Raw genomic sequence first — 27,493 nt, 5'->3', positions numbered from 1 at the left:
CTCAGATGCCATACAAACTATCAGCACACATTGCCGTTGGGCAACAGTCGCCATGGAATGCAGATAGCAAGGTCTACATTAAGCTTTCCCTTTCTCCATCGATTTCATCACCGTGACACAGCATGACAGAAGTGCACCGCAAGAGTGCCTCGCTTCAAAGCTACAGCGAACCATGAGCATTCAAGCTCAAAGACGGCTATGGGGTTCAGGGGTCGCACCAGCAGGCGGATGGATTGCTAGTGACTTTATCACACTCCTGCAAGCCCACACAGGTAGCCTGACACCCTGATATCAGCCCCAGTGGATAGAGAGCTGATCCCACCTCGCTCTAACACTGCCACCCTGACACCAGAGAGTCAGTGCCATGTTTCGACCGTGTGAAATCTCACACTGCCCGTTACTCGGGGCCACAGAGGCTCGACGTGTTGGCAGAGCTCACTGTGGCCTTTCTGATCCAGAACTACTTTCTGCACCTTGACCCAATAAAAACTACAAACCAGATCTGAGAACACTGCAAAACTCAGAATTCCGCCCAATCGTTATCCAGGCACAAAGTAACTGTCTGTTCCCATCATGCCATGGACGCCAGCGGATGAACTCCATTCAGAATTTATCAGCAAACCTCTGGGTAAATGCTTTAATTAAACTGGAGCCTTGCATCAAAGCTGCATTCAAGGACGTCAATCAGCACCAGCATGATGGAGTGAAACCAGATCGTGGCCTTATCACAGAGATGTAGGGACCAGGGCCTCTGTAGCCATTGTTACAGTCTGCCAGTCCACAGGAACGTGTAACTAAAGTCACCCAGCCTCATTGTGCCACTAGTAAGCAATATGTTCCACTGTGTGATGTGTGAAGACATCAACACAGATTCTTTTTATTGGTGTTTGTGGCATCTGCTTTGAGGAAAAAATGATGTGTAATGTGCAGTGTCGCAACATCTCATTTAATGTTCTATACTTAAAGGGCTTGTTCATCCAAAAAGGAAAATATGGTCATCATTTACTCACCCTTGTGTCATTCCAAATATGTATGACTGACTTTTTCTGTGAAACACACACATACAAACACATTCTAAAGAATGTTTCAAGTGATTTATCCATATAATGAGAAACAATGGTGTGAAAAACAACACTGGACCTCACTGACCTCTATTGTATGGACAGAAATACAAAATGAGTTATTCTTCACAAAAAAAAAAAAAAAAGTACATGTCTGGAAAGACATGAGGCTGTGTAAATGATGATTTTGATTTTTGGGTGAACTATACAAGTAAAATGAGCACTCTATCATGTTATGTAAAATATGATGCAAATATATTAAACTAGTTAATTAATCATATCCAACAAGCTGTAATCAATTCAAATCTGATAACAATAATCTACAGGATAGTGTGTATCTCTCATAGTAGTTAGCATTACCATGCCTTGGATAAGCATAAGTATTTGCTTTGTTAATAGTGGTCTCTGCTGGCCTCTACTGGAAAAAAAAGTGCTGAAGTACAGCCAGAGTTTTACTAGCTAACAAACTTAACTATAAATAAATAAATACATAAATTCCAACAGCTGTGATCATATGCTTCAAACTGAGACAACTCCTGGTGGCAAATTTGCTGGACTCATGTTGCTCCTGACTTGACATTGACTTAATATTTATTAATGTTAAGAAAAGACATCTGTGGTTCTCAGTCAGGTGTGTGAAACAAACGCGCTAGTAAAGTACAGATAATACAAGAAATGATATGTCCTTCAGTCCAAGCATAAAACAATATCAAATCAATGTGTTGTGAAAGTTATGAGAACGTCTATGAGAAGGTGTTGATTCAGAATATGATACAAGACCACAAAAGCTGCTTCCCAGTATCTGTCACAAAAGTCATTTACTAGTTACTAAACCCAGTGATTATGCTTACACTGGCACTCTTTTTTTTTCTCTAAACAGGTGCTGAGTGTCTAATCAGCTGTGCATTTTGTGCTGCTCGGTGCTGATGTGACAACAAAAACTGCAGTACTGTAAGATGTCTTTCATCTGGGTCCTTTTTTACTCACATTCTGTAAATAATGCATCATATTAAATGCTGCAAAGTTGGTAATAACCTGCAAAATATGCAAAACTGAGGTTGTGTGGCACTGGAAGACCTGAAAAGTAAATTTGAGATTCATGGATAAAGATAAAAAAAAAAAAAGATCAAGCTTTCAAAGGAATGGTCAGCATCCTAGGTTACACTCTACCCTCAAGGATCAGTAAAAAACTGAAGGGGATGAAGTACCATCAGACCTTCCAGAAAATAAAGATAGACATAAACACCATCAAGAACTGCGGGTATGTGGACATATATAAATGGTGATCAGTGCAGTGTCACAGGCATTTGAACGAGCTGTTGGGGCTGCAGTGTTACCTGTGAAACGTTTGGAGACAAACAAGCAAGCCCCAAGCAAGAGATGAACAAAAACACAGATTTTATAATGGCTTCCACACAGAAATACAGACAAAAACATTGTGATCCAGTCCTCTGCATTTGACCCCAAGATTCAGAAGTTTCCAAAACATGAGCAAAATTATAAATGTGCCTTTTGTCTATCACAAATCCAAAGTTTGTTACATAAGAAATGATAAACATGGTTAATGGTTTGATGTCTAGACAGTAAGCAGATCTTAGTAACATTAGTAATGGTTACTGTATTCTTTCTCATCTTACTGAGCAGTTAGCTGTTTCATTAGCATCTTTTGACTTTTGGGTTTGCTTTTAAATATTTTAGATTCTACACTGTTTTGAAGCGTGAACACAGAAATATGAAAAGTGTGATGTTGGTTTTTATTTTATTCTTTATTATTCTAATTAAAGCAGATTTTTTTTCTGTTATGAAAACCATAAACAGCAAATGCAGTTTCACAATTCTTATTTAATACCAGTTCCACAAAATAGGTGCAAATGCAAAAAAATCTTTATTAGGAGGCTTAATACCTCCACACTAGCCAGAAGTACTCATTTTTTAATTAGTTGGTTAGGTTAGCTTACTGCATATTGAATACTGCAGCAAGTGCAGAAATAGTTTATGGGAGACAGGGACAAGTTGTCACGTTTTGTGTTACAAATTTAATATTTTGGCACATGTACTGTACCTTAAAAAAAGATACAGCACAAGAAACATACAACCATATGGGCTGAGATTACACAACATTCAATTAAACAGCCCTAGAGCAGCCAAAATCAATTGTGAAAAAATAATAATTACTCAATACAGACCAAGGATATCACAGACTTTTCTTTTGGCTTTTAACAACTTTTATATGTATCCTGCTGCCATATATATATATTTCGAAAAAAAACAGTTCATGAGAATTATTCAGTCTCACTTGTAGTGTGACAATATTGCCAGCAGATGGCAGTGCTAAATTAGGTTTTGTACTGCAGATCTAATGTCTCGTTGCATTCTCCTCGAAAATATAAAATGGCATTGAAACAGGACGTTTTCTAAATATACTTGCATTATGTTGCCATTTGGCAAATATTAAAGTCTCACTACATTTACACGTGCTCAAGTGAAGATAAAGGTACATTTTGTCATCAAAGAACATGTTGCTACATATCTCAGGCTTTGGTAATTCAAAGCAAATAAATCAGGAAGTTTTAGATTAGGCAACAATTGTCCAATGTGGATTTAAAATGACCTGAATATGAACATACCAATGATATTTTAAAATGCCCTAATACCTGAATATGAAACTGACCAATGATATATTGTTGTAGGCAATCCTAGATCTCTTCATGAACAGTGGTTGGCTGACAGAAAAGATTCAGTCTTATTTTGTGCATAATTACAGTGTTATCATCATTATCAACCATTTGTTTGTGCATAAAGAAGTGATAGAACAGTAAAGCAGTTGATATACAGTGCTAATTGACCAGTTAACATAAGCCTTAACTCTACCTTTCATCAACACTAAATGTCCAATTTGTAATATTTGTAATAATTTTGAGTAAATACTATAAGTACATATATAAGTTAAATAGTTTATTTAACTTATATGTACATACATCCCCATGACCCTACAGAGGATCTGTGGTTTGGAGAATGGATGAATGTACATACTGTATATCTTAGTTGATATAGCCTGTATTATACATTGGCCATCACCCACCCTAGCTGAAGATATGGATTGCTATATATTATATAATATTTAACCAGCTTGTAAGTTTAAATAAATTGTCCAATAAAGGTTCATTCTGATTCAGACTTTGTATAATATGTTGCAATATATGTTTCACAATATAAAACTGCATGATTTCCAACTAAATGATTTACTCAGTATCTGGATCAGGCTTCTATATCTCCAGTTAGGCCGAACAGGTCAAGGTTGTGTAGCGGGTTGCACCTTTTGAAATACTCTGATCAAATCAGCAAATTTGCTTACAAATCAGAAACATGTTCTAAAGTACAACAATGATTATCAACTGCTGGATGCCAATACAATGTGAGGGATTTGTTATGTTGGCTTGACAAAGCCTGTTATTGTACAAACATGGATTAAGTTTTTTCCACAACTAAAATTTATCATGTACTTACATTCACAGAATGTTCAGAATATCTACTATCAATAAATCTACTAATCTATTTAACAATAAACATTTGAAACAGCAAAGAACAACCCGAAGAACAACCTTAGAGAATATCCTATAATTTCCTAAATTTCAAGGCCACTGCTTTAGTCCTGTTTGAAGTTATCCTAACAGGAGTAGAAGGGCAGTTTTCCAAACATGTTTCATAAATTATTTGTATTCTGAAAAACTTTATTGAGATATTTGAAAAAGAAGTCTGATCAAAATTAGAGAACATTTACAGATACCTCCAAGTTATTGGTGTTAATCTGGCACCTGGTGGTAATTTCCTTAAAGGGATAGTTCACCCAAAAATGTTAATTCTGTCATTAATTATTCACCCTCATGTCGTTCCAAACCCACAAGACCTTCATTCATCTTCAGAACACAAATTAAGATATTTTTGATGAATTCTGAGAGCTCTCTAACCTTGCATAGACAGCAAGGATACTACCCCGAAATTTAGCTAGGACTTTGTTAAAATAATCCACGTGACATCAGCGGTTCAAACGTAATTTTACGAATCTAAGTTGTCCCCCTCGTCCACAACAGGATAATCCAGAGAGTCTCAATGGGGAATCGGTTCAACAATGCAGCTGGAATTGCTTGTCAGTTCAGCAAAGAACAGGATATGGATCAATCTCGGCACGTCTAAGATATGTTGGACTGAAAGTGCACTCTGCAGTGATGAAGCCTCTCATCAGCAGAAAGAATCAAACGGCTAAGCTGGCCTTTGCTGAAGAGCATATTGTGTCAACAGAGGAGAACTGGACCAAAGTTCACTTTAGTGATGGGAGCATGAAGTTTCATTTATTTGGGTCTAATGGGAAATTCGGTGTCAGACTGAGGAAAGACTGAACCCTGAGTGCGTAAAGAAGTATTATAATATATAGGTTTATAATATATAACTTTCAGAAACTGTATTTGAAATAAATAAGGATTAAAAAAATAAATAATGGGGGGAAAAAAAACATAAATGACATTTATTTATTAGCATTGATTTTATTTGACATGCACAACATGGACCGACGCACACAGAGGCGTGCTTTTTAGGTTAGGTTTGTGTTGAAGAGTTGCTAATAAAGTAATTTGTTCACATTGTTCTCTCTTAACATGTAAACATATTTCTCAACATTATCATAAGTTATATGTTCATTTGTAAGTCTGCTAAATTACTAAATGCAAATGTCTAAACAATTGAAGTCTCTTGGTAAAACAAGAGATTATTAATTAATTCATTCAATATGCTATTTTATTCCAGTCGTTAATCCTTTTCAGAGCCTTCCATAATTATTTCGTTTATACATAGCTACATTTCCCCATGTAGCTACACATAGCTACATGGGGAAGTCGTGGCCTAATGGTTAGAGAGTCGGACTCGTAATCCAAAGGTTGCTTCACTTCACTTAAACTAAGTTTAATGCACAAATATTTAGTAGTGCCTAATTTGAAACTTTTTTCGAAGCCCCCGTATCACCTGTTTTTTCTTAATCAATTTCTTATTTAATTTCTATTTATTTATTTTTATTGTTGTTCTATTGCAGTTTATGTAGGGTGATATCAGGCAAATTGGGCCACGTTTTTGTTAATTGCTTGGAACACTAACAAAAAACCCATGTATGACATTTAACTGTGTTCTTATGATTAATAAGGACTGTTTTTAATATTTTTGTGTTGAATTGATGTAATAAAATAAAACAGTTCAGGCCCTACAGGTTTTGAAACATTAGCTGCCCCACATTTTTTTAGATGGCAGTGCTCAGGTAAAATGGGCCGGTTGATCAGCAAAAATGGACCAGTCAAACTGCAAAGTGAAATGGAGACATTTCTGATAAAACACATTTAATTATGTTTAATTTTATAATGTAACAAAACACTGCATTTAAATTTCATTAGAACATCCATTTGAATTGCATTAAAACATTAATTTCAAACAATTTAATCAATAAAACATACATTTCATGAACAAAATGTAACAATAACAATTAGTGTTATGGCAACAGTTTAAAAGTTAACAGCCAATGACTGCAAAGAATTTCAAACAGATGAGGTATAAGACACTCAAACCTTTCAATGAATTTCATCAATAAAAATTAAAAATGTAACAAAAACTTGACCATTTGGTGTGTGTGTGTGTGTGTGTGTGTGTGTGTGTGTGTGTGTGTGTGTGTGCATGCGTGTGTGCGTGAGTGTACATTTGCCTTTAGGCCTCTCTCATCTGTCTCCCTATATTCTGCTCCTCTCATCCTCTCCTCTATCCACTGATTGTATTTTTTGCCCCATCCCTGGCGGACATCCTTTCTATCTCCTTTATGTTCCTTTCTGACCCTCATCTTTCCTTTCTGGTCCTTTCTGTTTTTCATGCTGTCTGTAACAAAATGTGAAAAATACAATATATAATAATATAAATAATTTTTAAAAGGAAAAACCACCAGAATTTCTATTTAAACTCAACTCAGAAGGTGGCCCATTTGAACTGAAATTAATGGTTTATTTTATCTTAACACATTCAGGTAAATTGGGCCAGTAACTAAAAATAATTTTTCTTTATAAAAATCTGGATTATTTAAAGTTAAAAAGTTATCAGTGTTTTATCTCAGAGAGCCCATGAAGACATGGGTTATGAATCATTATTTCTAAATGTGCATTTGTTTTTTATTGATTTATCAAACTTATTATTGAGAAGTAATATTGGATATTTCAGGCCACTCACCTTGCCTTTTTCTGGTGTGGTCTCAGAATGAGGCATTGACCTTCTACAAATGGCAGTTTATAATGCAAATAATATAATATTATAAATGCCTACATATATATTAGGAAACGCATAATAGAGATCTACACATATTCAACACAATTGTTACACAAACACTTCAAATAATTACATGTACTTCCTACTTTATGCTTTTACGTGTTTTGCATTGATAGTATCATCTAAGTATGTTTTGGCTCATGTACTGCTTTGAAAACGTTTTTAAAAAAAGATCGTAACTTCTTGTAACTCACAGCTGGTGCAATGGCCCCTGAATCCCTTGTTTTCAGTGCCCCTTTTCCCCTACTAGCTGCTCAATGCAAGAAATACTTAACTATGGAGCTCATCTGTCTATACCTATCCCATCTATAGAAAAAATGCCACTTTAGACAGCCTTCCTAGTAAACACAAAGCTTTCAACATTCAAAAAATATATATATATATTAGGCCTAAATATAGCCTACTTTACATTTACATTTTTGTTTGTTTGTGTGTAGAACGTGTCTTTTGGGCAAGAAAAGACTTACAAGCAAGACACAGCTTTATAAAGCCAAAATCATTAGATTTAACATTGGTAACCCTTCTATGACAGAAAACACGTGTGTCTAACGAAGTGTCAAATCATTGGGCACACCTTCCTATTCATTTGCATGCGTGACCCCGCCCCGACCGAGACGCGCAATACGATTGGTCCGTTGATTCAGCGTGAGCGGTGGCATCGGTGAGGTCAAAGAACGACGTCCAGAAGTAACCCCCCTAGCATCACACCACCGTGATGCTGCTGTCTAAGAGGCTGGGACTCCAGAGCCTGTACCATTATGCTGCTATATAACCTATTAGCCATCACCGGAGCGGAGATGGGCTTCAATTAGGAGGGAATTCAGCCAATATTTAAAAGTCGGTTTACACGCCTCAGAATTGCTTGCAGACTCTTTTCTCACGGTGAGTACATAAGCTTATTACCGAGTGCCTGCTAACTGTAACGCTGTACATATCACTGTAACTTACATACTGGACGGATGTCTGAAACATCAACAGCGACTTCGGCTGGCGAAGCTTCGTGGATCAGATGACAGGAGGTTTGTGATGGTATGATGGGTTAGCATGTGTGCTAGGTTCAACCGAGTCCACTGTTTCTCGGTAAAGATGGAGGCAGGCAGTTTACAAGTTTGAAAGATGAAAAAAATATGATTATCATGCTGATTGAAGGGAGCCGGCCGGTTATGGACTGATAGCAGAAATTAGATCTATTATTGAAAAGGAGTTTCACTCATATGTGGTTGAGGGTCCGCGAAGGTGAGACTCGTTGATCAGGTTCATCAGGCTGGATGAGATACGGTTGTATTTTTTTACAAGTGTCAGTCCTGCAGGTGAGTTGCTAAATCGAGGTACAGTAATCAGACAGGTTCACATGGAGTCAAACCTACGATATGGGTAAGATACAATAGTGCTACTATTACAGAACTTGCGATACATTGATGGGAACCAATCATAGTATCATGGTGTTTCCATAACTACGTCCGTGGTATTTTAAAGACTATATAATACATGTACTGAAACATAGTATTATGGTACCATGCCCATAGGACATAACTTACAAAGATACCAAAATACTATTATACTAACTACATTTGAGCAACATATCATGTAAATGTCATGGTTGAACAATTATAATAACTTTTCAAATAAATAAAGGCAAAATACAAATATTAGATGAAAAACTTGAAAAACATTAGTTCATCAGGTCATCAAGTCAAAAGTTACTACAACAAAAAGATGTCTTAATGAAATAGTTCATCAGGTCATCAAGTCAAAAGTTACTACAACCAAAAAGATGTCTTAATGAAATATTTGACTTAAATAGCCTATATTTTTTTCCAAAGAAAAAAGATCTTTTCTTCTGTATTGTGACATAAATCTGAGTGAACCAGATTATCGTGAAAAGTGAACTTGTAGTTGACTGTAAGAAAGTGGCGATGTGATAGATAGATAGATAGATAGATAGATAGATAGATAGATAGATAGATAGATAGATAGTTTTTTTTCTAAAAGTACTGGTATCATCATGGTTCTTGACTGCCATATTCATGTAGGCCTATACAATACCATGCATACCACATGTATGTTAGTGAGGTGTCATTGTGATTTATTGAATACCAGGTATGATAGACAAAGTTCATGCGTTTTCTCGATTCAACAGGGTACATTCTAGAAATGCATGTTGGACCTTGCTTTATCATATTCATGAGCAGTGTGTAAAGCAGCAGTCACCATCAAATCTTGCCTTTTTGGGAGAAAAAGACAAGTACAGTTACAAGACAATATGATACAAATAATACCAAAGTACTTTGGCCAGTGTTTAGTTTTATTTATGTACAATTATGGTATATATTATGATTTTGAATTAGCTGAGTACAGCTGTTCACTGCTTGTTCATGGTACATGGTTAGCATAAATTGAACATAAATGTGTGTTGGAAGTGTGTGTACACATCCATCCTATAATGATACAAATCCACCCAGTGCTTTTTTTTTTTTTTTAAATCCCTATTTTAAAATCTCCTTTCTCAAATCAGGCTGTTCTGAGATTCCTTTCAGAATGACTGTAGTTCTTGATCTTCTCTCTCCTTATACAGTGCTTGCAGCCTGCCAGCGTGGCCTAAGTATGGCAGAGCAGGACTCCACCAGGAAGAAGCTTCCAGCAGTGGCTGCGCTGCACTCGCACTTCATCGTGGGTTCTGTGTCTGAGGAAAACTCTGAGGATGAAACCGCAGGGAAGCTGGACTTGCAGATCGAGGAGAATCTGCGCTCCCTTTCCCCCTCTTCTGTCAGTTCAGACAGCACTTCTGAGATGGGCTTCGACAGCCTGGACGGACCCTTGCACAATATGAGGTCAGAGATGGTTGTGCACTCTTTTGCAGTTATTGTGACATGGATGTCCATTTTCACCATGTCTGTATCACGCTTGCTCTGCCTGGTGCTCGAGATCAGGGATATGGCCTTTGAAAAAGACTAGTTTCAAGATAAGACTAGTGCTGGTTGTCTGATTTAGCCCATGTGTGATTGAGGGAGGTATGCAGCAGCATTGTGTAAAGTGGTGGCTTGAGGATACTGGGTTCTTCAAGGTTCATCTGGGTTCATCACTGCTGTGTGAAAATGTGCACAAGTGCCTCTCTGTGTGTTTGGGTAACTTCGGTTGCACTGCCAGTCTTTGGCAGTGTTTTCCATTTCTATGCCCACTGGGGTGCCATAATGAGTGTCAAAGTAGTTATGCTTCAGGAAAAGATTGAAGTTAGACAGGAGGCTGTTTGACATGCCCTGGAATAATGGTAGTGTAATGCTCAAGGATCTGGATTATTGACAAAAGTTTTTATGTTCAGTTCTTTACAGAATTCCAGGACCAGGTCATGATTTTACAGTTAACTTTACTCTCCAGAATATTTCCTGTAACCACACTGCATAACATTTCTTAATTACTTAAAAATTAAGTTTAATCACTTTAAAATATTTTTTTTATTATTAATTGAAATAATTTTTAATTACTTTTTTTTCTTCATTTTTTAAAAAGTAAGTTTTAAAATTTGGAAATTAATTTCTAAAGCATTTTTGCCTTTATGAAGGCATTTTTTTAGTTTACTTAATATTTACAAATATACTTTTTTATTTACTTAATTATTAAACTACCAATTACTAATATTAATATTTTAATTTAATTATCTGAAATGTATTTTATGAAATGCATTTTGATCAATTATATTTGACAGTTAGTTTAGTGTCATTGATAATAGTATTATAGTTTTTATTGATATTTTGAATTAGATTTTATTTTTCCATTTTCTGTTTTCTTATTAATTTTAAAGTTTAAGTAATTTTGTTGTGTATTTTTGTCATTATTAGTTTTTTAAAAATGTCTATATCTTTAGTATGTTTTATAGGGATGTGCATCTCATAACTGAGGAGGATGCGATACGCATCTCAATGCATAGCCAACAATACGATACATTAAAGATAGATTTGAAGCAGCTACCGATGTGATGTGATGCGATATGATACGATTCACCCCTATTACGATGCAGTGCTATTTCGATTCGATTCAACGCAATGAGATTCGATGCAATATGATGCAATGTACAAAATATGATGGCTTTTATTTCTTTGGTTCAGACAGACAGCAAATCATAAATTAACTTAAGTGTCTTCTGACTTCTAATGCCTCGATGCCTGTTTCATAAAACAAGTTTACTAAATAGGCCAGGCTTATTTCAGTTAGTCTGACTCATTGTCAAATGATTTGGTTCCATAAGGCTAATTTATATTTGGAGAGGAGAGCCATTCCAGTCCTTCCCCCATAAAGGAGCGCTTTGTGTGTGCCAGCACTTCCGACATGATGCAATACTGTAACTTCAGGTTCCACGTGAAGGCTAAGTTAGGGATAGCATACTACTACACTACTAATTCTATTTATGCAGTATGCAGTATGTATGTTATGCAAAGTATGCATTTTCTCTGTCTTGAAGAACCAAATTTATATATCAACCTCAGTTATTGTGGCAAATTATGCTGGGAAACTAACCTGGTCTGAGGCAGGCTAACTGTCAGGCTAAGCTGAGCTCCTCTAACACTGACCAGTAGGAACGCAATGATATTACCGCTGACTCTCTCACATACTATTTTAGCCATGCAGCCTTTCTCTCTGGTTTTATGACAGCTGTACCCTTTATAGATAGCAGAACATTACAATCTAAAATTTTACACTACATTTTAACTAGGGTTGTCGCGATTCGTCGATTTTAGTCGACTAGTCGATTTTTAAAAATACTGTGAGTTTGGGTTTATTATAACGTTCATCTGGGAACGGAACGCGCGCCATTTCATCAGATTTGTGAGGTAAATAATTTATAAATCTACACAAACACAGGAGAATACATCGCGGTTTCAAAATAAAAGCTCAAATCCTCACTCAGAGTTTAGACGGTTTGATATCCACATATTCATTTAATTACAGCGGCTATAGCATTTCTGTCCTAAAGAAATTGTCCTATTGTTCACTTCTATTTTTATTACCAAAAACAATAAATATATATATATATATATATATATATATTATAATTATAGGGCCCTGTGAAATCAGTTTTATTTCCAAATTCATTTTTTTCCATTTTCATTTTTCTATACTCTGTTTTAATGGTTAAGTTAAATTTTATTAATCAAAAAGCCTGTCTAATTAATTAAGTTTTACAGTTTTACCTGTACCAAATTCTGTTTTCCATTATTTTCTGGATTCCATTTTAATGGTTCCATTAAATTTTAATAACCAAAAGCAACTCCAATTAATTAATTTTATTTATTTTTTTACGGTTTTTATTTATTTTTTTACTGCACATTTACATTTTTCACCTAAATAAATTCTGTTTTTTGATTATAATTTTAGTATTAGTAGCAGGGCTCTACAGTGCGACCATTTCAGTTGCATTTGCGACTGAAAACTACTGCGTGCGACTATGAAAAAATATTCGGGAGCACCAGTGCGACTGACCCGATCAGCATATTTGTGTTTGTGCTGAGGGAGCTTTAAAGGTTTTTAACGTACTTGCGTGTTTTTGCAGCGTTGAGTAATGTATCACAGACGTATTCTCTCATTATAACAAAACAAGTGTGATATTCTGTAATAAGAGATTCATTGTGCAGTGTAAGGAGCTTTGTTGATTATAATGGAGTTTTGTGAGATCACGATGAACTAAGATGAGGGACAGCTTATTATTAAGGGAGTTTGCAAATGTGATATTGATTTAATACAACAGTTCATTAAACAAGAAGTTAATATTAAGTGACTTTGACTACAACACTATTGACTTATTTTGCTCTATTTCATCAACTAAAATAGTTTCAAATAAAGTCCCAGCCAAGCCATTCAAACACAGCAGTGTTTCGTTTATGAATGAACTACATTTTTAAATGAATCTAGTGAGTCAATGATTCAGTTACACACTCGACAGTCACGTACTTCATTCCTGAATGAATCAGCCGTTCGAACTAATCAATTAAATGAACGATTCAGTGATAAAATGAGTGACATACCGCCACCTACTGGCAGTTTGTTTATTATTTTAACGTATCTTTTCTGTTATTTAAATCATGTAATATGTCTACATTCAAAATAGTATATTTAAAACATTAACCTAAACATGAATTTATGAATTTAATTGCATTCTGAGCCTCATTAAACATCTGAAGATACACCTACAAGCCACTTGTGTGTTCTTCTGTGCCACCTAGTTCAAATTTCTTAAATACTGATTTCATTTGATTGGCATCTTATACTACTTGTTTTAATTAGAAATGATAAAAAGCTTATAAATATATATATTTTTTGAAATTTTATTTGAAATAAAAGATGACATACTTTTAATAAAGTTATAAAAATGCCATTGCAAAGGTAAAAACAAAATTCCCTGTAAATCACTTTTAAGGAGTCAAATATCACCTCGTAATGGGAAGGTTAATTTTTCATCAGAATTTTTGATTATTGATTTGAAGGTGCTCCTAAATTTTTGACCGTGCTGCTAAATTTTTTACAAGTGCTCCTAAAAAGAAAAGTAAGCGTGGAGCCCTGAGTAGACTAGAACACGTGGATGTGTTGTCATTCTTAAACTATAATACTGAACTTTGATTTCAGTGATTTGGACGCTTGCTTCTTGCACTCTGTTGCACTTTACTTTTGCTTTAAAAAAAGGATTTCATAGAAATTTGGATTTCATTTGGTTTAATAAAATATTAAGTAAAATTGTTGATTTTTTTGGTGGGGAATTAATCGTTTAGATTAATCGATAAATTAGTCGATAGATTAATCGAAATAAAAATAGTCGTTAGTGGCAGCCCTAATTTTAACTGCTATAAGAAACACACATTAACTCATTTGAGCTTAGTAATTAGGACTGTATTAGCTTAAAAGTTATTTACCCATTACAATAGTCCCTTTACAGTTACTGCTATCATAAAATACCATAAGGTTACAATTCTACAAAAGGCACATTTATTGTCCAACAACAAACATTTGAACAAAATGCATATTTTAGAATTATTGCGCTATTATTCTATTGTGCTCCATCTGTTTAGTGTGCATGCGTGCAGCAGCGCTCATTCACTTGCCCACTCCTGACATCTAAATGGATATGTTTGCATGACTTTCTAACATTTACAGATGAAGAATATACCTGTGACATGTCAGTTATGCACTGAGGAAAACAACTCAAATGCATTAAACAGCACAAATATATTCACTGTTTGCCATGGTGGATCGATTTGATCCATGATCTACATTAAGGACTTAAATCACAGCTTTTCCTCAGGTCTCTGTTGTGATGCGTCATATTCACGCAGCAGTGATGAGAGAACGCACTAGAGAGAAGTCAATCATCTAAAATATTGTCACAGATTGTTTACTTTCTAAACAAAAATATAGCGCATCTACTAGTAAATATTTAATAAATCGTTTTTTACCGATGCAAATATGTTAGAAACGATGCATCACGATACAAATGCCAACTTGTATCCGATGCACACTTTTTTTACATCGATGCATCGCATCATTAACGTTTTCTGCCAATGCACCGAGTGAATCAGTACATCTTTTCATCCCTAATGTTTTAGCTTTTAGTTTTAGTCTATTTAGTTATTTTAGTGCTTTGACTTACAGTAAATGAAAATAAGCTGAAATAGGTTTGGGTGTTTTTTATATATATTTATATTTTTATATATTAAGTAATATTTTTATGATTTTAGTTTAAGTTAATGATAACCTGATTTTACATAATAATATATTTTCAAAGTAAACAATAAATTTAAACATTTTTAGTGTAATCATATTTGATTAAACAAAGCTGAATTTTACAAAGGAAACAATGATTGGTGTTAAAACATAAAATCAACATCAAATACAAAATGATGTAAATCTGTTAATATCTTAGGATATGATATATTACTAGATACAGCTGTAATAGAATGAATAATGAAATATTGAATTTTGCATCTTGATGACAGATTAAAAAATACTAGAGACATTTTGATTCAAATTTAAATTATTTGCCCTTGCAGCACTCATAAATTTGAGTCACTTTTCTGTAAAATAAATAAAATAAAATAATTATTACAAAGACATCATGCACATTTAAATTGTTAGGTCTAAACATATCAGTTTCTGTTTGTCAGGTTTTGTTACTAAGAAATATAATATAACTGTCTATGGTAAATAAGTGTCCGTTGGGGATGGGGAACATGTGGACACCCTTTATAGTCACCGGACCACATGCAGACAAGACAGATTGCACAGTACTGGCAAATCTGCTATTTAATGGCTGCATCGTGAATATATATTTACTGAAATAATAAACTCAGCTGCTTAGTGTATTTTTGTCTTTTTCTGATTTGATTCCTTGTTGATTTAATTTACATAATACGTCATGCCTCAGTGTTTAATTAAGGCCTCGTACGAGCTGCTTAGAGAAGCCTTATAGGACAGGGTGGCGGTGCTGAAACTGCCTGAGTGGGCCAATATGCTCGACTATTGGTCGAGGGGAGGGGCTGTGGTGGGCATGTGCAAAGGAAGTACAAAACATTCTTTTTGGCTAAGGGGAGGAAAGAGGAGGAAAATCGAGGAGTCTGAGAGGAAGAGAGCCATTCCAGTCCTTCCCCCATAAAGGAGCGCTTTGTGTGTGCCAGCACTTCCGACATGATGCAATACTGGTTCCACGTGAAGGCTAAGTTAGGGATAGCATACTACTACACTACTAATTCTGTTTATGCAGTATACAGTATGTATGTTATGCAAAGTATGCATTTTCTCTGTCTTGAAGAACCAAATGACCCTCATATGCCAACCCGGGAATATTGTGTGATATTCTGTACCCACAATGCAATGCACTTGACCTTCCATTTCCAGAAGAACTAGAACCAAGTAATATCTGCCTTCTTGATTCAAGAATCAGACTTGCAAGACATTTTTTACACACAACTGGATATGCAAACAAACTGTTATGTCCAAATTATAACTGGATGCCTAAATTTAAAATGCACATGGCGTGCTACTGTTTGATATGCAGCGTGTAGCATACTTTTATTGCAGGGGTGTCAAACTCAGTTCCTGGAGGGCTGCAGCCCTGCAGAGTTTAGTTCCAACCCTGCTCCAACACGCATACCATATAGTTTCAATTGCGCCTGAAGGACCTGATTAGCTAGATAAGATGTGTTTAATTAGGGTTGGAGCTAAACCCTGCAGGGATGTGGCCCTCCAGGAACTGAGTTTGACACCCCTGTTTTATTGCATTGCAAAAAAATAAAATAAACAAAAAACTACTATACTTATTTGATAACAAAAATATGCATTGTTGATCATTTTTATGTTTTTGGAATTTTGCCATTTTTCCTACAAGTTAAAATTTTTGTACGGAGCCCCACACGACACGCAGAGGAACAAATAGACAGATATTCCTAAGAATTAATTTGTTCCCAAATATTTTTTCTTGCTGATTTTTTTTTTTCTTCTCATTTTTCTCAAAATTAAAAAAAAAATCCAATCCAAAAGATCAGCAATGCTGTCAGTTCCTAGCATGTTTATTGCTATAGTGTTCATCTGTTTGTATTCAGTGTTTCTCAGGCTGCATAGTAAATTATGATGGTATTGTGTGTGTTTCTCAAGGCCTAGCATGTCAGGACTTCACCTTGTGAAGCAGGGCAGGGACCGCAGACGCATCGACCTGCAAAGGGATTTTACTGTCGCTTCCCCCGCTGAGTTTGTCACCAGATTTGGTGGCAACAAAGTCATTGAGAAGGTAAGATCCTTGAATGCAATTTGCTATTCTGCTATATGCGTGGTGCAGTGTTATTTTTTAGTGTCATTGAGAAACTATTGTAGCTTTTATTTATTTATTTTTTATTAAATTTTTATATTTTACAGTTTTAATTAAAATATTTTTACATTTAAACGTACAATTTAGTTTTTTTATTTTTATTCTTAATATTTTAAATAGTTCTCTACAGTTTCAATTTTTATTTCAGTTTTCCGTTGTTTTATTACAAGTTAAACTAAATGAAATTGAGTAATGTTTCCTTGGCAACTAGTTAACATAATAAATATATATATATTTATTTCAATTAACCTTTTTAAGTAACTGAATGTTTTTGTTTACTATAAATAACCCTGGTGTGGTGACAGCTGTGAATATCATATTTTGTTGTGACAGGTTCTCATTGCCAACAATGGCATCGCTGCAGTTAAGTGCATGCGCTCCATCCGTCGCTGGGCTTATGAAATGTTTCGGAATGAACGGGCCATACGTTTTGTAGTCATGGTTACCCCGGAGGACCTCAAAGCCAATGCAGGTGTGTTTAAAATGCTGAGCTTAACTGTTACATCATAAGACTTAAAAAAATAGCTTGATGAAGCCTTCCCCCACTGCTGGCTGTATCATGGTGTAATCCAGGAAAAGCCATGCTGGACTGGCAAATGTATTTAGCAAGGAATGTCTTGGTCCTTCTCTTCATTGTTTAAACTATGTCAGTAGGCTTTGTTGTCGCAGACCTGGCCTAATTTGCATAGAAAGGGTTCAGTGAGGTGAAAATGATTTATGAATAGGAATGATTTATGAATTCTGTCTGCAGAGTATATCAAGATGGCAGATCACTATGTACCTGTTCCAGGAGGGACAAACAACAACAACTATGCTAATGTGGAACTCATTTTGGACATAGCTAAACGAATTCCCGTTCAGGTAAATGCATGTGAGCTTTGATGACTAGTGTTCAGAGCAAATAAAATGATTTTGGTAACACTTAAAAGACATGAATTAAATAACTTATCAATTTTTCCATTTATCAAGTATTATAATTTTTTTTATTTAAGCACAGTTGTAGTATTACAGCAGTAATGCGAGTTAAAAATAATATAAAAACAGAAAGGAATGTTCGTATAAATACATTCTTTTCGCATGGATGTTTCAGCAGCAGCATTATAGGATTTTTTTTTTTTCATAAATCTTTACCATATCCCATTTATATGCAATATATTGTAAAATATAATTAGAAAGCAATAAAATAGAAAGTTTAATTAAAAAAAATAAATACATATTTGTTTGCCTTCATATCATTTAATGAACTGTAAACATGTGAATGTGTTAAATTATTCTTGAGATATTAACTTAAAATCTCAGGGGATACCTCAAGAAAAGAAATGTATATCAGAAGGGTTCAGCTGGCAAAAAAAAAAAAAAGAGGGAATTCCTCTTCTGAGGCAAGCATAGCTATTATTGCTCATTATTAACTAAACCCATTATTGGCACATATTCTTACTTTTTTTTAATTGTTTTTTACTTTCACTTTTTTCTTTGCATTTCTCTTCTTCTCTATCTTGCTTTCTAATCTAGATGTCTAATGAACCTGCCATTGTATATTACTAATATTGCTGGCTCTTTGACTTTAAGTCACTTTGGATAAAGCCATCTACTAAATGCATAAATGTAATGTACCTGTCTTTAGGCTGTATGGGCTGGTTGGGGTCATGCCTCTGAGAACCCCAAACTCCCTGAATTGCTGCACAAGAATGGCATCGCCTTCATGGGTGAGTCTCAGCTATTATAATAAACCTTACAATATCACATTGATTAAATTATTCACATAGTGTGATGGTTGTGCTCTTAGTTTAGTGGTTTTTATATCTTTCATTAGGTCCACCTAGTCAGGCTATGTGGGCTCTTGGGGATAAGATCGCCTCTTCTATTGTGGCCCAGACAGCTGGCATCCCCACACTACCCTGGAGTGGAGCAGGTTAGTTTAACATCTGACTTAGTGAACTGTTATCAGGCTGAAGCGGAGCAGATGTTGATAAAACTGTATTTTTGTCTTTAAAAAAAAGATAAAACTGCATTTATTTAATTGTAAATCTTTTTCATTGCAATGTTATGTTATATATATATATATATATATATATATATATATATATATATATATATATATATATATATATATATATATATATACATATATACAGTGCCCTCAAAAAGTATTGGAACAGTTGGTTGTGGAGTCAAGACATTTACAAATATGATTAAAAGATGAATATGAGACAAAACTACAGAATGTCACATTTTATTATTGGGTGATTCAACACATAGATGTTTTACCAGCTAGAAGTTCAGCACTTCTAGAGTTTCATCTGATGTGATCATAAGTATTGGAACAGGTGCCTCACGGGTCTTTCTAAGTGATCAGCTGTGTCCTGTTGCATTAATTCTTCAGATATTAAAAGCAGGGAATGTGTCGTATCAGTTATATCCATTACTTCTGTATTCTGAATCTTGCATTCAATGATGACACACAAACCAGGATGAAGACGAGGGAGCTGACTTTGAGAGAAAAGCAAGCAATTTGGATGCTAAAAGAAAAGAGGAAGTCAGTTAGAGCTCTAGCAAAAACAAAGGGCATGGAGAAATCAAGAGTTTGGAAACCACCAGTGACACCAGCAACCAACAACGACCTGATCGGCTGAGAAAACAACAGTAGTTGATGACAGACAAATCATAAAAGCTGTGAAAATAAATCCTAAAATACGTGTCTGTAAAATCACCAACAACTTCCAGAAAGCTGGGGTGATGCTCGGACAATTTACTGTCCTCAGGAGACTTTGACACAGAATTCAACACCCTGCCAGTTCAGTCAAGGAATTTATAAGGGCAAAGAAATGGAAAGTCTTAGATTGCCCAAGTCAATCTCCAGATTTAAATCCGATTGAACCTGAATTTCACCAGCTGGAGAGGAGAGTAAAGGCAGAAACTCCCCAAAACAAGCAACAATGGGAATTGGCTGCATTAAAGAATGAGACCAAGAGTCTGGTGATGTCTATGGGTCACAGACTCACTGCTGTGATTGTGCGCAAGGGATCTGCAACTAAATAATAGCTTTTAATCTTTTATATATGCCTTATGTTCAACTGTCCAATACTTATGCTCACATCAATGAGTGGGATGAACTCTAAAAGTGCTGTTCTTTTTATTTGGTAAAACATGTATGTGTTGAAACGGCTAATAATAAAATGTGACATTCTGCTTGACTCCACAGCCAACAGAGCAATTTTGTCTTTACTGTTCCAATACTTATGGAGGGCACTGTATATAATATAATATATATAATTTTATATAACACAATTTCTTTGGAAATTATAATGAGTATTATTTTTCAGTTCTTTTAAATCATAATTACATAAAAATGTGTATATATGTCCTATGTACAGTGCCCTCCAAAAGTATTGGAACAGTAAGGCCAATTCCTTTATTTTTGCTGTAGACTGAAAACATTTGGGTTTGACATCAAAAAATGAATTTGAGATGAGAGATTAACATTTCAGCTTTTATTTACAGGTATTTTCATCTGGATCTGATACACAACTTAGAAGATAGCACCTTTTGTTTGAACCCACCCATTTTTCATGTTTTTGGAGGGCACTGTATATCTCAACCAAAATGTTATTATATTTTTGATTATATCTCCCCTATCTTGGTTGGTGTTTGTAAGTGAGTGTTTTGGTGTTTGTTTGTAGAGTACTTTTAAGTGAGCTTGATTTTAAGATTTTCCATTTAAAAAAACTCAGATGGGAGATGTGAGCTTTAGGGTGCATTCACACTCGTACTTCTGTTCTCTTGGTTTGTTTGGTCCGGACCAAAAAAGAAAACAATATATTTGATCCTGGTCCGCTTAGTGTTCAACACTGACAATTTTGACAGCGAATCTAAAGATACCGAACCTAAAGGCATAGTAATACTTTCACAATCTGATTGGTTGGGTTGAATGATGCATATTTCGTGACGGAACTTACCGAACACCCCAAACAATTGACCTATCGGTAAGCCCCTCCCCTCAAATGCAGATGAGCCAATGACAGTCGAGTATCAGTTGCACGGGGAGCAGAACTTTACTAGGTTTACTAGGTTTCAGCGCCATAGAGAAACATTGGAAGATCCGAAGCTCGCATCGGTTTGATTGTGTTTATGCTACAAAAATGGAAAAACTATGTGCCTGGGGTCCTTGTAACTCTAATTCCAGGTATCCTGAGAGGATGGGCAATAGAATTTATTTAATTACATTTCCTAAACCCAAAAGAAAAAGCGCAAAATGCCCCTAAGCATTCAACCCCAATCCCAATGAAGAAAAAACTTTCATTTTCTGGTTGTCTTACACTCATTAAGTTACATCCTGTTTTTGGTTCGATTAGAAGTTTTTGGTCTGTGTTGCACTCATATTTCATTTGAACCGCACTAGAGTTTGTTTGGAAGCCGACCGAGACCCATAATTTTATTGGTTTTGGTCCGCTTGTTTGGTGTGCACCAGGGTTCGGATGGCAGCATTCACAAATGAACCGCACTCACATAGCAATCGCACCAGAGTTCATTTTAATCGAACCAGACATGACAAGTGTGAGCACACCCTTAATTTGGCAGATGTACTAAACCCACCACAACCTCTTTCTATCCAGCATTTACTACCATCTTGATTGTGGGTTTGGTGCTTGACCATGATGGTGTGTTTGTACAGGGCTGACTGTAGAGTGGACAGAAAATGACCAGAAGAAAGGAATTATTAATGTCCCTACTGATCTGTACGAGCAGGGCTGTGTACATGATGTGGAGGCTGGACTGAAGGTATACTACACACTTACATCAGGCATTCATAATTTAGTCCAGTCAGTGAGTGAGAGAGCATGTTTTGATTGACAGGCGGCTGAACAAATAGGCTACCCTGTGATGGTGAAGGCGTCTGAAGGCGGAGGAGGAAAAGGTATCCGGAAAGTCAACTGTGCAGAAGACTTCCCCAACCTTTTTAGACAGGTCAGAGTTGTTCTTCACTGCCACACTACAATTTCACCCACCTGTTAACTTTCCAAAACTTAACACAATACTTGTTACTCAGGTTCAAACTGAGGTTCCAGGTTCTCCGATCTTTGTTATGCAATTGGCCAAACATGCTCGTCACCTGGAGGTGCAGATTTTGGCTGATCAGTACGGTAACGCCATCTCACTGTTCGGCCGTGACTGCTCCGTCCAGCGCAGACACCAGAAAATCATTGAAGAGGCTCCAGCTACTATTGCCACCTCTGATGTGTTTGAGGATATGGAGAAGGTATCTCTGACTATAATGATCACTGAGCATCAGATTCAGAAGAAGTCAAATGTTTTCCTAAACTAATGAATAATGCCATCATGAAACACTGGGTTACTTAAACAGAAAAAAAGAAATGTGTGAAACTGTGCATCTGTCTGTTTCAGTGCGCAGTGAGGTTGGCAAAGATGGTGGGCTATGTGAGTGCAGGTACAGTGGAATATCTCTACAGTCAAGACAGCAGCTTTTACTTCCTAGAGCTCAACCCTCGTCTTCAAGTGGAACATCCTTGTACTGAGATGGTGGCTGATGTTAACCTGCCTGCGGCCCAACTGCAGGTCTGTATGTGAATTTGGGTTTTAAAGGAATATTGCAGATTAAATAAACGTTTATTTGTGATTGCACGATTTTTGATCATGGACGATTAAAATGTCTCCATGATCTGCTTTGAAAGAAATATCATAGTATTGTGCTACAGCGCACATTCTATAAGTTGCAGTGTCTCAATATACTGTACAACGCAATATATATTCACATCAAATGTGAAGTAATGTTAGTGATAGGGTTGCACTCACGGGACACTGCACTTATTTGCAATCACAAAAGTACACTACTTGAATGTGCTTTAAAGCCTTGCTGGTTAAACATTTCATGTGTGTCCTGTTCTTTTTCTGATTTCTGTTCTGATTGTGCTAATAATACTGTCAAAAACACACAAGGTTTACAGATAAACACAGTTGGTTATGTCTACAGTGAAAGTAAACAGTTGAGAGAAAAATAGATGCTTGTCTGTATATTAGATGCCTGCAGGTCTTAAAGTGACAGCAGACTAATAGTACTAAATATCCTCTGCTTTTAAATGCCTTCATTTTGAAATGTAAAAATTGAAAAACATCTGGTACATTTGCCTCATTGTAACTACATTACTGGGCATTTTTACAGATATTTATTTTTTGTGGTTATAATCAGCAGACCACAGATGCTGCCAATAGTGTTTAAGTAGTTTTTACCAAAGTATTGCTTTAATAAATGTAAGATGGATTTGTAAGTTTTTCATTTACTAATCCAACTTTGCCACACAGCACCTTTGCCACAGTCGCTAGAAGGGCAGCATCTAGTGAACAATGCAGTACAGTCTCTGCGGCAGACACTTGACCACATGACCACTGTCTTTGCTATGTAGGTCACTTGGCCAATGTGCTATAGGTCCAGTGGGAGTAGGAGAGGGGGGTTAATACTCTAACACACATCTGCTGCAGATGAATGAGGGAAATTGATGGAGAGAGAAAATGAGAGACTGACAAGGGCAATAGGGTGAGAGGAACACAGTGGGGAGGCATTCATTAATTGCATAATGGAGTGTAGAAATTAGGAGGAAAAGTGCATTGTTAATGGTTGAAGAAATATGAACTCAAGTTTCTTCTTCTGCATATTTTACTCATATCAAAAGGCTAGAATATCATAGAGACTGCACGTGGACTGTTTTCAATTTTATGCAGTCTTTAACAGTAAAATTAAACAATGTTTTGAATTTAGAAAATTTTGTTTTTGGTAATTTTGTGACCCTTATGTTCTGTCATTCAGATCGCTATGGGCATCCCACTTCACCGCATTAAAGACATCAGGATGATGTACGGGTTACAGCCATGGGGAGATTCCCCCATTGACTTTGATGGACTCTCCACTACCCCCTCTCCGCGAGGACATGTAATTGCAGCTCGAATTACTAGTGAGAACCCAGATGAGGTGTGTGTGTGATCCTGACTAATGTTTAAAGCGTCATAATGTGGAAATTTGATAAAGCAACAATAAATGGCTTGTTTAATTCTAAGGGTCAGAGAGAGGGTGGAAAAAAACCTTTATGAACATGTCTTTTGTGCAGCATTTATTTTGTGAAAAGAAGCCTTGATGAATATTTGTATTGGATGTCATGGGAAAAATCTGATCGTAATGTAATATACACTACTGTTCAAAGGTTTGGGGTTAGAAAGATTTTCGGTCACTTTATTTTAAGGACCTATCTCACTATTAACTAGCTATTAACTATGAGTTTTGTATAAATAAACTCCTACTGTACTTTGCTGCTTATTGATAGATAGTAAGGTGGTTGTTAAGATTAGGTATGGGGTAGGATTAAGGGATCTAAAATATGGTGTTACAGAATAAGACATTAATATGGGCTTTATAAGTAGCCTACTAATCAACAGCCAATATGCTAGTAATATGCATGTTAATTAGCAACTAGTTCATAGTGAGAATTTGTCCCTAAACTGAAGTTACTGTTTTTTTTTTTTTTTTTTTTTTTTTTTTTTTTTTTTTTTTTTTTTAAGTACTTTTTTCAGCAAGGACACATTAAATTGATCAAAAGTGAACATTGGGAAGTTGAAGAAATGCTGTTCTTTTAAACTTTCTATTCATCAAAGAAACCTGAAAAAAGGTTTCCTCAAAAATATTAATAAGTAGCACAACTGGAATAAATTACATGTAATATATAAAACTGAAAAAAATGACTTCATTATATGTAAAAACAGCAATACTTGATTATAAAATAAATGCTACCTTGTTGAACATAGTAGATTTGTTTCAAAAACATTAAAAAGTCTTACCAACCCCAAAACTCTTGAATGGTAGTGGTGTAAATTACCATTTAAACAATTTCTGATTTATGTTTTTTGTGTCAGGGCTTTAAGCCCAGCTCAGGAACTGTCCAGGAGTTAAATTTCCGCAGTAACAAGAATGTGTGGGGCTACTTCAGCGTGGCGGCTGCTGGAGGTCTGCACGAGTTTGCAGACTCTCAGTTTGGCCATTGCTTCTCCTGGGGAGAGAACCGTGAAGAGGCCATCTCGTGAGTACTGCCAGTCATCTTACACTGCTACAATTTTATGTCATAGGGAATCTTCTGTAAAATATACATACCTTATGTTTTGTTTTGACAAGTTCTACAAATGGTTAATTTAGTCACTAAGATAAGTGAAATATCATTTATTTTGCTCTGTCATCTTAGAAACATGGTGGTGGCCCTCAAGGAGCTCTCCATCAGAGGAGACTTCAGGACTACAGTGGAGTATCTTATAAAGCTGCTAGAAACAGAAAGTTTCCAGCACAATAGCATTGACACAGGTTGGCTGGACAGACTCATCTCAGAGAAGATGCAGGTACGTGAAACAACCCTCTTCATTTCACATCACAGCTCTAATGAACATGCCTGTTATTTCTTCCTGCCATTTTCAGTCAAATAATTACCTATGACAGCAAGATATATTCCCTATATTGAGTTCACTATACAAGTTACCATTCAGCCACATAATTGTAACTCTGTGTGTGTGTGTAGGCCGAGCGTCCTGACACTATGCTGGGTGTAGTGAGTGGAGCTCTGCATGTGGCTGATGTCAACCTCAGAAACAGTGTGTCCAATTTCCTGCATTCACTGGAGAGGTAACCACTTTAATATTGTAATATTGAAAAAAATAGCAATCGAAGACTTCATTTGATACCATAAATAACAAAGCTTATTGCAATTATTGGATGGGAGGTGTGCTACAAGTAATGTTTTGGTAAAGCAATACATTTTATATTTAATATGAATTGTTCAAGTATCAACCCGATTTTGAAGTTAAACGAAGGTTTTCTTTTCTTTTCTCCTGTGTCTGTAGAGGGCAGGTTTTACCTGCACACACGCTGTTAAACACGGTAGATGTTGAGCTAATCTATGAGGGGACCAAATATGGTCTCAAGGTGACCAGACAGTCTCCTAACTCTTACGTGGTCATCATGAATGACTCGTCAGCGGAGGTGGATGTTCATCGGTTGAGCGACGGGGGTTTGCTGCTCTCGTATGACGGTAGCAGCTACACCACCTACATGAAGGAGGAAGTGGAAAGGTAGGATTCTGAGAGAAAATACAAGATGGAAAACGCAAGAACATTTTGAGAGCTATGAGAGCTGTTCTTGTGAGAGTGTTCAAGGCGCTCAATGTGTTAATTCATCATTTAAAGTCCAGAACTACATTTAAATATTGGACACGTTTATTTGAACAAAAACTGAGAGTGCCATCTATAACACTGTGTCCTAACCAGACACAACGCTACGACACGCTACAAAAGATATCTTTTCCATGTTTATCTGAGTTTTTGTCCTAACCAGCCGTGACAGAGGCAACTGGCAAATGACAGGGGATTCTATTTTAGAAACTGTTTCTATTTTCTGTGCAACGTGGCTGGAACATCATCATACTAAACTATAACAATGATAAGGTACTGATTATGTGTTTATTCAAAGTGTCTAATGTGAGTTTGAATATAATTTTTCATGGCCTTTTATAGCCATACTGAAAGAAACAATAGATGGTTTACCTCAGATCCTGAAACTAAATTAAAGCAAACATGTACATTAAAACTCTGAACTCAATGCGAACCAACAAACATATTCCATAACAAAGAAAGTATCAGTCACTCAGTATGTACTTTTAATAATGTTAAAAAAGTTGTCGTGTCGCCTCTGCTGTGGACAGCCAAATTACTTATTGCTGGAATCTTGTCGCATGCATCATGTCTGGTTAAGACACGGTGTAATGCTTTCAATAAATGAATGCAGTCAGTTATTTATACTATTAAATATTTATTTTAATGGCATCTTTTTACTAAATACGATCAATGCAGGCCAGTATCACTAATACAAGTACTGATACTGCTACTTTTTTTTTTTTACAGCTGTAACTTCAACTGAAAAAATGGATGCTGCCTTAATTGTTACTTATTTTTAATGTGTTACAGACGTTTTTCCTGAATGCGGAAGTCACACCTGACTCTTAACTGTAAGGATGCTGTGCATTTCCGGTCTCCAGTGTTTCCAGTCAAATTAGCGTATATTCCAAGCTGATAATCTAATGTTAAACCTATTCACATTTAATTTAATTTAAAATAATTATTATTTTTTTTAACCACATGGCTCCATAGCTCCATCACTTTACAGTGTCGCAATGACCGTCATTTGTCAGTGCCTCAC

General features: G+C 35.9%; 1 protein-coding gene across 6 annotated transcripts in view; it reads left to right on the top strand.

Moving 5' to 3' along the window:
• The first annotated feature begins 8,092 nt into the window (after positions 1 to 8,092).
• Positions 8,093 to 27,493, top strand: part of LOC306870305 (acetyl-CoA carboxylase-like) — a 69,024-nt gene continuing 49,623 nt past the window's right edge. For all 6 annotated transcript variants that reach the window (XM_079417500.1, XM_079417499.1, XM_079417498.1 and 3 more), the window contains exons 1-16: positions 8,093 to 8,291; positions 9,985 to 10,240; positions 17,043 to 17,175; positions 17,587 to 17,725; positions 18,005 to 18,114; positions 18,878 to 18,959; positions 19,067 to 19,165; positions 21,926 to 22,032; positions 22,108 to 22,218; positions 22,301 to 22,510; positions 22,657 to 22,827; positions 24,074 to 24,235; positions 25,171 to 25,334; positions 25,494 to 25,644; positions 25,821 to 25,924; positions 26,143 to 26,370. In XM_079417500.1, coding sequence (XP_079273626.1) covers positions 10,014 to 10,240; positions 17,043 to 17,175; positions 17,587 to 17,725; positions 18,005 to 18,114; positions 18,878 to 18,959; positions 19,067 to 19,165; positions 21,926 to 22,032; positions 22,108 to 22,218; positions 22,301 to 22,510; positions 22,657 to 22,827; positions 24,074 to 24,235; positions 25,171 to 25,334; positions 25,494 to 25,644; positions 25,821 to 25,924; positions 26,143 to 26,370 — 2,198 coding nt within the window. In that variant the 5' untranslated portion in view covers positions 8,093 to 8,291; positions 9,985 to 10,013. The remainder of the gene's footprint in view (positions 8,292 to 9,984; positions 10,241 to 17,042; positions 17,176 to 17,586; positions 17,726 to 18,004; positions 18,115 to 18,877; positions 18,960 to 19,066; positions 19,166 to 21,925; positions 22,033 to 22,107; positions 22,219 to 22,300; positions 22,511 to 22,656; positions 22,828 to 24,073; positions 24,236 to 25,170; positions 25,335 to 25,493; positions 25,645 to 25,820; positions 25,925 to 26,142; positions 26,371 to 27,493) is intronic.

The sequence above is a fragment of the Barbus barbus genome (genome assembly GCF_936440315.1).
Source record: "Barbus barbus genome assembly, chromosome: 5".
NCBI lineage: Eukaryota > Metazoa > Chordata > Actinopteri > Cypriniformes > Cyprinidae > Barbus > Barbus barbus.
Note: the sequence above shows the minus strand (reverse complement) of the source record. Positions and strands in the feature narration are given on the sequence as shown.